This window comes from Strix aluco, chromosome 12, assembly GCF_031877795.1.
Source record: "Strix aluco isolate bStrAlu1 chromosome 12, bStrAlu1.hap1, whole genome shotgun sequence".
In the NCBI taxonomy this organism is placed as follows: domain Eukaryota; kingdom Metazoa; phylum Chordata; class Aves; order Strigiformes; family Strigidae; genus Strix; species Strix aluco.
Genome location: NC_133942.1, coordinates 11,339,962 through 11,352,482, shown reverse-complemented (window position 1 = coordinate 11,352,482; position 12,521 = coordinate 11,339,962). Strand labels below are relative to the sequence as shown.

Genomic DNA, 12,521 nt, shown 5'->3' with positions numbered 1-12,521 from the left:
AGCCAGCAGCAGGGAGGGCTGCTGTGTGCCTGGCAGAGGGGGGGTTGCTGCTCCTCCGGATGGCTTCGAGAGGTAAATCTCCCAAACTCCTGGGGTTTTGGATGCCCCACGCTCCCTTTCCTGCAGGGAGGGCTGGGTGAGGTTTGGTGACTGTGCTGCTTGCTCTGTGCCTGATGTAAAGAGTAGCAGAGAGACAGGCGTTTGATCAGGAAATGGAGCCTGGGAGAAGACAAGGGCCTGTGCGATAGTTAATCCCTCGGCAGAGGTGCTGAGGGAGGTGGTGGGGAGCTGCGGACCCTTGCAGGGCACCTGCAATGGGACTCTAGCCAGGATGGTGCTCGGGGGGAGTGGGGGGGCCCTTTTACCCAGGTTCCCCCCCCCCCCCCCCCCCCCCCCCCCCAATCAGACCTAGGGTGTTGCAGGCAAACCTTGTCTGTTTGCACAGGTGAAGTTTTCATGAACCAAATGTAATTTTTTTAGGCTGCTCCGTTTAGGATTGTCAAGGGTCTCATCTCTAGAACTGCTGCCTTGGTGTCTGCTGTGGCTGAGCCGCACTAGGCGCTGGTGCAGGGGATGGTGGCGTGAGGCAGTGGAGCCGCTGGGTGAAACTGAGGGGGTTAAAACAGGGAAGAGTGTCCAGAGATGGATGACTCTTAGTCTGGTGCAGTGGCTGGAAGATCTGGAATCCAGCAAGAAATGTACTGGGGGATGGAGAGGCCGCGGGGCAAAACGCTGCTGCAGGAGGGGACCTGCCTGGTGTAAGTTGGCCCCGGGTGAGAGTTTGGTGTTTGGGTGGTTAAAATGAAGCAAGAGAGGTAAATAGAAGTAAAACTACATCAGAAGGTGAAAGCTGTGTAAAAAAAGCTATTTTAAGTGCCTAAAAACCGGGAGGTGAGCGAGAAACCAGTGGAGGCTGTGAGGAGGGTGGGCAGGGAGGAAGCGCAGGGATGTGCCAGAGCAGAGCCTGACTCTTCCCGGCTGCATTGAGAAAGGCAGGAGGAGAAGAGAGATTGCACCGAGACAAAAACCTCCCAGGAGTGGGAGGAGAAATGCTGAAAGAAACCCGAATTTCACAACCCCCCCGAGGAGCAGGGACGGGAGCTGCTGCGGCCGGCCCCGGGTGAGCCCCTCATCCCTCCCACGAGTGCTGGCGCAGGGGGACACTGAGGAGGGGGAGTGGGAGCACGGCACGCGTGGCTTCCCCGGGGACGCCGACAAGTGCGTTTGTGTAACTCCATGGGCAGGAAAGGTGCAGGTGAGCATCTCCATCGGCGAATGAGCTGGAGAGCCCCTAAAGCTGAGCTAGAGGTCTTGATTTAGGCCTGGGGTGGGCTCAGTTCCCAGCTGTGGTACATGGGCAGGGACGGCTGAGCTTGAGCAGAAGCCTTCACGTGCAGCCATGGGAAGGATCTGGAGGCTCAAGCTGGGGAGGAAGAGAAGTTGTTCTTGTGTCGCTGCTGAGATCAGTATTAAGACACGTTTAATTTATTTTGTGTTTTTCTGATCAGGGAGATGGGACAGAGGGATGAGCTGAACGCACCAAGCAATAGTTGGAAAAGGGGGTTAGGGAGGTCAGCGTGGATAGGTGTAAAGGTGACGGGGTGGAGCAGATCCCCGTCCCGGCAGCACGTGACACGGCGCCAGAAGAAGGGCCTGGCCCCTCGGGCTGGGGGCAGGAGGTGGCAGAAATGGTGTGATAACACAAAGCCAGGAGCATTTAAAAATTAAGTACCCGCAGCAGAGCTGGGACCCCAGCCCGCAGCGCTTCTGGGCGGGTGCCTTTTTACAGTAATCCTCACAACTCTTCCTCAAGAATGGATGTTGGCGTTGTACCCAGCGAAATAGATACAGACTTTGCCCCCGGGGAAGGGAGAGTGGAAGGGCAGGACGAGAAGGACGGGGCAAGCAGAAGAGCACAAAGACACAAGTGCCTTGTTGGAACTGCTCTGTCACTGCTGGGGCCGGCAAGGCACAGGTGTGCTCTGAGAAGAGATGTGAAGAAATTGGTGTAGTAGCAGATTTTTGCATAGATTTTTTTTTTTCTCTTGAAAAGTTGTGAATTTGTTGAAAAACGGGATGATGAAATTTGTCACTGCTGGTGCAGTTGTTTGCTGGCAGCCAGGGAGGGATGGGATGAGAAAGGGCTGAACAGGCGAGCAGCTCGTGGCTGGTGCGGCACTGGATGATGATGATGATGGGCGCGGAATGATGGTGGGGGCCAGGACAGCACCCAGCTCTGCACCAGACCAAACTGTGGAATGGTTAATAGCTACCGAAAAGTTCCGTTTGTGGGTGTAGATGAGAAAGGCAGATCTCAGGTTGCACAAGGAACTCGAGTGAAGAGTGGGGGAGACCAGTGAAGGCATGTGGGATTGTGGGGGTGAAGGCAGGAGAAGGGTTTGCAGGGCTGGGGTGGAGAGTTCAGTTTGAGGTTCAGCCTGTCATCATTTGCTCTTCATGGGGTGGGAGGTGGGGGAGAGTGGGGTTTGCCCAGCTCCTCCTCTTACCCTCAACCTGCCAGCTTGCCCCTCGGGTCACCTGCCCATAGCCCACACGGCCCTGTGGGCAGAGGCACGGGCATGTCCCACTTGCTGGCTGGAGTTTATTTATTAGGGGCTTTACCGAGGCAACACAGCCTTGTGTAAAGCTCCTAACAGTCTCCTCTTCCACAGTGCGATGGTGTTTACTCCTTAAAGCCTCCTCGCAGCTCCTGGGGACCCAGCCCGGTGCTCTGGCACTGGAGCAGCACTGGGGCCGTTGCTTTGCCAGGACGAACTGGCCAGTGCTGCGGCTCCCGAGTCGCCAGCCCGGGAGGGATGAAGCTTTGTTGTAACAGCTCAGCTGGTGGTATTTTGTCAGCACCGGGAGGGACAATCTATTTGTGCTTATTTTCCTTCCTGTGCAGCTGAGCTGGGGCGAGCTGTGCCCGCAGCGCTTGCCCCGGCACCAGCCCCTGCCCAGTGCCTGGGTGCTCCATGTGCTTCACCCCGGGCTGGCATCACCTCGCTTCACCCCGGGAGCAACTGCTTCGCCCGGGCCTGGCCGTGGCAGGTCTGTGCTGGGTTGCAGCACTGGGCCTGGGGCCCCCGAGGCCGCTGCTTTGGCTTCTTGAAGCAAAATGGGAAGTGGCTCCCGGGAGAGCAGAGGTTTAGGCGGTGCTCTGCATCAGAGGGCTGTCAGGGGGTTTCCTGGGGGAGTTGAGATACGTGACCGGACCTCACTTGCCAGTGTGTTGGGAAACAGCATTTCCAGCCCGCTCTGCAAGCCCCGAGAAGGCTGAACAGGGAAGTGAGAGTGCGAAGTGAAACAAAAGCATCTGTCCCGCTCCCCGCTTCTCTCCCTGCAGTGCTGGTGCTCGCAGGCCAGGGCCCGTGTGTTCGATAGAGGAGAGTGCTAAGAGTGATTCGTGTGACACAAGGCTTTTATTTTTGTACTGAGGGCCCGGAGGAGCGGAGCTCATCCCCTTTCTCGGAGTGCCCTGGAATAGGAAGCCACTGTTTACCTTCTAAAAGCCTGTTTTAGGGTGGTTCTTAAAACATATCGCTGCTGGTCTCGGGAGCATTATGTGTGTGTCATTCTTTCAGCTTCCACCCGAGGCCACGCCGGGGGGTCCAGCTGACCCCTCTGCAGCGCTGGGGATGTGGGGAGGACAGTTGGGTCCCATCTCGTGTCCCTTGTCCCCTCTCCCGTCCAGGAGGCTGCCACTGGCTGCGGGGCTGTCCCGTCCCTGGCCTGGGGAGCAGGATCTGGGGTGCCAGCACTTGGGGTGACAACATGCCACTGCCCAAGGAGGCAGGTGGGTGTTTATTGTCCTGCGTAAGCGTCTGTGGAGAAATCCTTGGGAAAAGTGAGATCTTAACCAGACCGGAAGAGACAGCCAGTGCACATGGAAGTAGAAACTGTGCCCCAAACCAAGGGGGAAAACAAAATCCAAGACCAAATGGAAAGACCTTCTCCCGGCTTCCCAGGGTCCTCCAGCTCCTCTCACCAGGACTGAGCAGAGGGACCCCGGTCTGGGGGTCCTTCCCTGTCTGGGCCAAGACCCTGGGGAGCAGCGCTTGGTTTCAGCTTCCTTGATTCCAGCAGGAGCGACATTAGCTGATCCCTGCTGGCACGCTCCTTCCCGGACCCTGGCACCCAAACCCTGGCCAGTGTCTGCTTGGGACCCAGCCCGGGACGCGGGGCTGGCCGGGGAGGACGGGTGCTCGGCGGTGACCGACGGACACACCGCTGGTCAGGGAACTGAGCGGGACAGTGGGAATCGCTCTGGTCCGGGGTGTGTTGTGCTGGGCAGCCCATGGGTGGGGGGCACTGTGCTCTGCAGGACCTGCCCGGGATGAGGAAGAGGAGGATGGTGATAACCTGGCCTTGCACTGCAGTTGCCTGGGCAGTGGGTGACCAGCCCGAGCCCCCCAGGAAAGGGGGTCCTGGCTGGGCTCTGCGCACCAGCAGCCACCAACCCTGGCTGCTTCCTCGTCTTCCTCCTTGTCTTCCTCCTCATCCTTCCTCCCACCCCTCCTCCCCCTCCTGCTGCCACCCTCCCCCGCTCTTCGCTTTGTTTCACTGCCTCCGCGCTCCCCCTCCCCCCTCTCCTCCTCCCCCATCCTCTTCCTCCCCGCCCATCCTCCTCCTCTCCATCTCTCTGCCCGGTTCCGCAGGGTTTCTCCCCGGCTGGAGGTGCGAGGGGCTGAAGCCGCCCCCATTCTCTTCTCCCCTCCATTTCTGGCCAGCAGCCCACCACCCCCCCCCACCCCCAGACCATCTCTGGCCACTGGCTCTGTACAGCCCATCTCCCATCTGCCATGGGGCACGGATGCCCGGCTGGACCCTTCCTCCTGCCAGGGCAAGGGGAGCGGCCGGAGGGTGCTGGGGGCCGGAGGGTGCTGGAGCTGCTGACAAAGGGCCCAACTGCCACGCCAGGGCAGAGGCGGTTGGAGCTTGGGGGCAGCAGCATCCACAAAACACCCAGGGGTGGTCCCCTTGCCGGGTGTGTCAGACCCTGGGTTGAGGGTGCCCTATCCCGCGGCTGGATCCAGCACGGCGGGGGCTGAGCAGCGCATACTGCGCCCACGGGAGGGATGCAAAGGAAGGACCCGGTCCCCCGGTTACCAACCCTACGCTGTTGGTGTTTCTCCCCTCCTCTGTTTTTTTCCTCTTTTCACACCAGTTCTTCTCCCCTTCCCCACCGCCATGGGTACACCGTGTCCTGGCGTTTCGGTGGGCACAGACCTGGCGTGAGAGGCCACACGGACCGTGCTCACCAGGAACCAGCAGGAGCAGGCAGCTGCCTGCAGCTCTGCCGGCACTGGTCTGTTTGCAGAGGAGAGGCCAGCGTGCCCCAGCCGGCGCTCCTTGTCCCTGCAGCCCGTAACCGGCCTGGCTGGCGAGCTGGCACGGGGGCTGTGTGGGTGCTGTGGTGGGAACCGTGGGGATGATGAGCTGCTAACGCTGGGTTCCTGCACCCTGAGAGGGGCTGCTTAGTCCAGGATTGCCTCTCAACGCTGGGCAGGTGCTCCTGGGACTGCAGCATAATCCGGTTTAGAGTTTATTCCTGTTTTACCTCCCCCATAGGATTTCTCTTTGTTGTAGCTGCAGAAGTAATTATATTTAGGAGAACATTCTTCACCGCAGGAGGAAGCAGCGGCCTCCTTGCTTTCATCTGGTGGCGGCTCTCCAAGCACCTCCCTGCCTGTCCTCGCTGGCCACCCCAGGGGGGAGGCTGCTGGGGGGGCCCTGTGCTGCTCCCCATCGATGGGGGTCCACGGCTGGCTCAGCCCAGGGGAGTCGGGCACTGCTGCTCTGGGCTCTGCCTCCCCCCAGGACCCTGCCCCGTCCTCTCCGGGGCAGGAACAGGGCTGTTGGGCCCCTGGGCATGAGTGAGCTGAGCATGAGCATGTTCTCAAAGTGTTGTTTTAATCCCCACAACACAAATTGCATCAATCACCTTCCAGCTGAAGGGAGTGTTTTGGCAGCCTGTGTGTCTTTCCCCAGCCTGCTGACGGGCAGACCTGCCCATGCCTCCATGTCTCTCCTGCTCTTGTCCCCTCTGTCCCGTTCGGGCTGATGCTCTCCCCTCCCTGTCCCAGCCTGAATTGCCAGGGAACCCGCGGCCGCTGACTGGAGGGGGCTGGGGATGGAGGGTGAAGCAGCATCCCCGAGGCACGGGGGTGCCTGCCCTGCTCTGCACCCAGAGCTCAGCCCTGGGGTTTGAGAGCCAGAACAGCCAACAGTGGGCACGGAGCTGGGCTTCCCCTCCACAGCTTGGTCCCCCTATACCCCCCCACAGCCGGGACCTATGTCCTCGGGTGTGTGGTGCTGGGGACCTGCACTAGCAACACCTGTGTCAGTCTGGGGTTTACTGGGGGCGGTGATGAGGAAAGGGGTGATGGCTGGAAGGAGCCCCCTGCGGAGTGGCATCTGTGGTGGCGGAAGGGGGCTAACAGCTGTCTCTCTCCCCCCTCCCCAGCCATGACAGCGTAGGCAGGCGGCGAGAGATGGATCGCTTCACTGAGTGCGGGACCCAGACGGACGCGGTGGTGGTGCTGTCCCTGGCGCAGGCTGCAGTTCTGGGCTTGGTGTCCGAGAATGAGCTGCTGGGGGCCACCGTCAGCCCCGCCGGCTTCTTCCCAGGGCTGGGAGCGGAGCTGCCGGACGCAGCCGCAGCAGAGCCCGGGGAGCCGGAGGGTGAGTGCCGGCTGGAGGGCGAGGGGCAGGCGCCCGGGGACGGGCAGGAGGAGGACGCCTTGGAGGCAGAGTCCTCCCTGGAGAAGCACGCCCGGAGGAGGAAGCGGCCTCCGGTGAGGCTGGTGCCCAAGGTCAAGTGCGAGAAGGCGGAGGACGAGATGCTGTACGAAGGGCCCGTCCCTGGTGATGAGGAGGGTGAGCAGCAGCGTGGCCGCCCGCCGCCGCTCCAGGACGCCGGCCAGGAGCAGACGGTGCAGAGCAGCGCCGTGAAGATGATCGACCTCGGCGCCTTCAGCAGGAAGCCCCGGCGCCTGCGGCACCTCCGCCGGCACGCACGCCGTGAGCCGGAGGGGACCGAGGCGGCCGACGGCAGCCCCGCGGCAGGGGCTTTGCGGACCGAGTGCGCCTTCGAGGCGGGCACCCCGTCCCCTGGCGAGGCGGAGGCCCCGGCGCCGGCGTCCCCCGAGCCGGTGAAGAGCGAGCAGGGCTTCGGCTGGCAGGAGCCGGGGGAGCTGGAGGCGGAGGCGGCGGGTGCCACCAGCGAGCGCAACAAGAAGGCACAGCTGGACCGGCTGGACATCAACGTGCAGATCGACGACTCCTACCTGGTGGAGGCCGGGGACCGGCAGAAGCGCTGGCAGTGCCGCATGTGTGAGAAGTCCTACACGTCCAAGTACAACCTGGTGACCCACATCCTGGGCCACAATGGCATCAAGCCCCACTCCTGCCCGCACTGCAACAAGCTCTTCAAGCAGCCCAGCCACCTGCAGACCCACCTGCTGACCCACCAGGGCACGCGGCCGCACAAGTGCGAGGTCTGCAGCAAGGCCTTCACCCAGACCAGCCACCTGAAGCGGCACATGCTGCTGCACACCGACATCAAGCCCTACAGCTGCCGCTTCTGCGGCCGGGGCTTCGCCTACCCCAGCGAGCTGAAGGCGCACGAGGTGAAGCATGAGAGCGGCCGCTGCCACGTCTGCGTGGAGTGCGGGCTGGACTTCTCCACGCTCACCCAGCTGAAGCGGCACCTCTCCACGCATCAGGGCCCCACGCTGTACCAGTGCCTGGAGTGCAGCAAGTCCTTCCACTACCGCAGCCAGCTGCAGAACCACATGCTGAAGCACCAGAACGTCCGGCCCTTCGTCTGCACCGAGTGTGGGATGGAGTTCAGCCAGATCCACCACCTTAAGCAGCACTCCCTCACACACAAGGTAAGGGCCGGGGTGCCTCAGGCGCTCAGGGGGTGCTGCTCGTCCTGTGCTAGCTCTGGATGCAGGTGCCGGAGGTGTCCCCAGAGTCCTGGCCAGCCCTGGGAGAAGGGTGGTGTGGGTGTGCCATTGGTCGGTGGCAAAGGGGCGTTGTTATGGGGCTGCCCGGCCTCCTTTCTTCCTGGGGGTCTCCATTCAGACCTGCTGTGGGTGTTGTGGCAGGGTGACCTGGGGGACCCTGCCCACAGCTGCTCCCGAGGGGTTTCCCCTTTCTCAAGGGGGAGCAATTGGTCCGAGCCAGAGCGCAGAGCTGGGTCTCGGAGCTGGGCTTATAGAGCCCGTCCAGCCCTGCTCCCCTCAACTCCCCTCCCGCACACTGCCGGGCTCAGGCAGGGCCCTCGAGCATCCCCGTGCTGGCTGCGTACGGCAGCGACACTCCCCAGCCAGCCCCTTCCCCGAGCTGCTCTCGCTCCAGCACTGACCCAATACCGGGTTTTCCAAGGGCTGCAAACACGTTTCCGGGGCGGGTGAAATGATGGTGTCTGGACAGCAGGAATTTGCCCCCGGAGCAGCACGGGGATGGCCCCAGGCTCTCAGTATCGCCTGTTGTGTGCTTGGGGAGCGGGAGATGCTCTGGGGAAGGTGCAGACGAGCTGATGAGGGTTAATGCCCCCCAGTTCCTGCAGTCCAGCCCGCTGACAGTCCCCCAAGTTCGGCTTAGCACAAGGAGCCCGTCCCGTGCCCCTCAGGGAGCACAGGTCCCTGCTCTGCACCATGCCCAGCACCGCTGCTGTGCCCCTGGCTCCTGTGGGGTCTGTTCAGAGACCCCCTGAGCTGCCCCAGCAGCGCAGGCAGAGCCCTGCCCGCTGCTGCTCTCCCCGGGGCTCGCCTCTCCCATGCGCTCACGGCTCTCTGACCCCCTCGCAGGGCGTGAAGGAGTTCAAGTGCGAGGTGTGCGGGCGGGAGTTCACCCTCCAGGCCAACATGAAGCGGCACATGCTGATCCACACCAGCGTCCGTCCCTACCAGTGTCACATCTGCTTCAAGACGTTTGTGCAGAAGCAGACACTCAAGACCCACATGATTGTGCACTCCCCGGTGAAGCCGTTCAAATGCAAGGTACCCTCGGGGATCGGGGGGGGGTTAGCAGATCCGGGGAGGGGGTTCACCCAGGCCCTGGTGCACTGCACTCATAGAGAAACCCGTCCAGGCTGGGCTGAGTCCTCGGTCCCTGGAAAGCAGTTTTGCGATGCCTCCCTCTGTTCGCTCGGGCAAACAGCTTGTCCTGACGCGTCTGCTTGAAGCTGCGCGGTGGGGAGCAGCTGCTGCGGGCAGGGCACGGGCACCGCTACTGCAGAAGGACAATCAGTGCCTCTCTGAGACCTGCTGGGGATCCCAGTAACACCAGCACAGTGTCCCTGAGGCCTCCCACTGCTGCAGGGGAGGAGGGAAGCAGCCCCATAACTTGTGGGAGTGAAGGGGGACCCCAGGGGTGAGGCTGCTCTGAAAAGCCCCCGTCCCTGTGGCAGCGCTGGGGGGGGTCGGGGGGCTGCAGGAGACCCCCCACTGACCCCCGGGACTCTGCTGGCAGGTCTGCGGGAAATCCTTCAACCGCATGTACAACCTGCTGGGCCACATGCACCTGCACGCGGGGAGCAAGCCCTTCAAGTGTCCCTACTGCTCCAGCAAGTTCAACCTGAAGGGCAACCTGAGCCGGCACATGAAGGTCAAGCACGGGGTGATGGACATCAGCCTGGACAGCCAAGGTGGGTGCAGGCTGCAGCCGGGCACCTGCCACAGACTGGGAGCTGTGGTTTTCCCTACTGGGAGCGCCCGGGTCTCGGCGGTTTGCCCCGGGAGCTGGGCCGTGCTACGGCGGCCCTGGTGAGCTCGTGTCGTGTTGCCCAGGGGCTGCCCTCAGCTTGCTCGTCCCGCCGGCACCTCCCTGCCGGCACCCGTCCTCCCACGAGGGCTGTGGAAAGGTACCGAGCGGGAGCTGAGTAAGCTTAATAAACTTGGTACAAATACAAATAAATAACCTGCATAATAAATAAGTTAAAATAATCACAGAACGGCAGGTTGGAAGGGGCCTCAAGGATCAGTTGGTCCAACCTTTCTGGCCAAAGCCTGGCCTAGACAAGCTGGCCCAGCCCTCGTCCAGCTGAACCTTAAAGTGCCCAATGTCGGGGGCTTCCCCGGGGAGATTATTCCAGGGGCTGATTGTTCTCAGTGTGAATATATTAAATAGCTCCTCAAGGAGCCATTGAGGCTTCGGCATCTCTGGTCCAGACGGTGCCCTCTGGTGACGCTGTGACTTCGGTCAAAGGGTTTTGCAGGGTGGTGGTGGTGGGGTGAATGCCACTGGTTTAGCCCCGGCTGCCCCCTCCACCTACAGGCACCCAGGGGGGACGGGCGATGCTCCTGCCGCGGGGTTCTGCGCAGCATCGGCGCAGATCCCCCATCAGCCGACTCGCGGCAGGACCTGCCCTGCTCCGTACGGATGGAGCCAGGGACGAGCTCTGTGCCCTCGATTCCCTCAGCAGCTTGATGCCCACCTTGAGCACATCCTGGGGCGACCCAGTGGGTTCCCCCATTCCTGCCCTTTTCCTGCACAGCGGCCTGGCTCGAGCAGAGCTGTAGCTCCTGGGGGGGTTTGGGGCTCTAAACCCACGCTGCCCGGGGAGGAGGGGTGCAGCTGGCCGTGAGCCTTCATCCAGGTCCGTCATTGCATGTCCCTGTGCTGAATCCTAGATCCCATGATGGACCTGGCCGGGGCTGACCACGCCGAGCTGGACGGGCAGCAGGAGATGGATGACTTCGAGGAGGAGAACTCTTACGGCTACGGGGGGGTGGGCAACCCTCCGGACGAGCACACCCTGGCCGAGCAAGCCATGAAGGAGATGGCGTACTACAACATGTTGTAGCCGAGGCTGGGGGAGGCTGCCGGGGGCCTGCGGGGACTTCGCGTGGTAAGAGGGGCCGCGGCACCTAGCCAGACCCGTGCTGCCGCCCCGGGAGAGGGGGAGGGCTCCCGCTGAGCTTGGGGAAGGAGAAAACAGGGATGTCCAAAGAGCTTTGCCAGGGTGGAGGCTGGAGGCGACACCAGGTGGCTGTCGCTGCTTGCCACGGGCTGGCACAGCGAGGGCTGGGCTCCCTGCAGAACCTCGGAGCTCTCACCCTGGCTGGGGCCCTTCCCCACCACCCCCCGAGAGGGAGGGCCAAGCCCAGCACCGGCTGCCTGCGGCTCTCCTGCCCCTGTGCGCTGCTCCTGTCTGCCCCACGGCGTGGGGGCAAGCCAGGACCTTGCCTCTACTCCAGCGTCCAGCGTACTTGAAGCTGCGGGCAGGGGAAGGCACGTCCCAGAAGATGATGAGCATTACTAATTATTCTACCTCCTGGGTCCTCCCCCACGGTTGCGCGGGGGTTGCAGCCCGGCCGCCCCCCCTGCTCCCTGTGGGGCAGAAGCCCCTCTGCCCATGGGAGGAGGGGGGGTTGTGTTTCTTGCTCTTCCCCCTCTCCCGGACAGGCAAGAGCTGTCCCGCTTGCCCTGGCACTGGCTGTGAGCTGGCACGGGCAGAGCCGTGGCAACCTGCGCGAGGCCACGGGGCACATACAAAACAGAATATTTTCTTACAAACTAATGGCGACGCTCCAAGGAGGCAGCAGCTCTGGGTCTAGAGCAGCTGCAGCGAGCGGTGTATTTAAAGGAAGGCAAACCCTGTTCAACTTGAGCAAATGATGGTATTTTGAAAGTAATTTATTTTTTTCAGACGTGCCGCGTGCTTGGATTTATCTTTTCACCGAGTTCAGTTTCCTTCAACCAATGTGCTTTGTAAACCCGTTGTAACATGTGTGGTCTGTGCATGGGGGGGGCTGCGGTGGCGCTCGGGATGGGGGGTGCTGAGGGCCAGAGCAGGGTCCCCCCACCCATGGGGCAGCTGAGCACGGGCTAACGCTGCCATCCCCCCACCCCCCCGCCTCCTCACCCCCCTGAGCTGCTCCAGGGCTCAGGAAAAGGCTTTTGCTGGGGCAGCGCGGCCCTGAGGGGGAGGTTACACGGGTGTTGGGGTGGGGGGAGAAAGGGGCTGGGACAGCACCAGGTCTGGGACACCTGTCTTGGCTTTCCACCCTCCCTGCTGTGGGGCAGGGGGGCCGGGCAGCCCCCCTGGCAGTGCTCCCCCAGCCTGCCCTGTGCCAGGCAGGGTCCCAGCAGGCTCCCATCCCGAGCTCGGGACCTCTGAGCCCCCCCCCCCCCCCCCGTGTGCACACTGCACGTCCCACCACACCTCCCGGGGCAGGGCACCCTCTGCCCCATCCCCGAAAGCCCCAGGTTGGCTCTGGGGGGGCGGCAGGGTGCCCCCCCCCCCCCCCCCCCCCCCAAGCCTTGCCATCACCTTCCCCCCTCCCCAGCTCTCTCCAGCCCTGGAGCAGGATGAAGAGGGATGCAGGGTTGGCCAGCCCAGACCCCCTCCTGCAGTGTGGCAGTGCTACCCCCTCCCTGCAGTGCACCCCATACACACACACTACCTCACTCCCATTACCAAAAAGCTGCGATGTGGGGGGGGGCAGGAGGGGGTCTTTGCTGCCGGGAGGCAGCCCTGGGAGCTATGGCAGCGGGCTCTGCCCCAC

At 62.6% G+C, this 12,521-nt stretch overlaps 1 protein-coding gene across 3 annotated transcripts in view; it reads left to right on the top strand.

Annotated features, from left to right (window-relative positions):
* ZNF710 (zinc finger protein 710) overlaps window positions 1-11,729 on the top strand; it is a 28,231-nt gene extending 16,502 nt beyond the window's left edge. For all 3 annotated transcript variants that reach the window (XM_074837659.1, XM_074837660.1, XM_074837662.1), the window contains exons 2-5: window positions 6,467-7,895; window positions 8,820-9,011; window positions 9,484-9,658; window positions 10,644-11,729. In XM_074837659.1, the coding sequence (XP_074693760.1) occupies window positions 6,495-7,895; window positions 8,820-9,011; window positions 9,484-9,658; window positions 10,644-10,816 (1,941 nt within the window). In that variant the 5' untranslated portion in view covers window positions 6,467-6,494 and the 3' untranslated portion in view covers window positions 10,817-11,729. The remainder of the gene's footprint in view (window positions 1-6,466; window positions 7,896-8,819; window positions 9,012-9,483; window positions 9,659-10,643) is intronic.
* The last annotated feature ends 792 nt before the right edge of the window (window positions 11,730-12,521 follow it).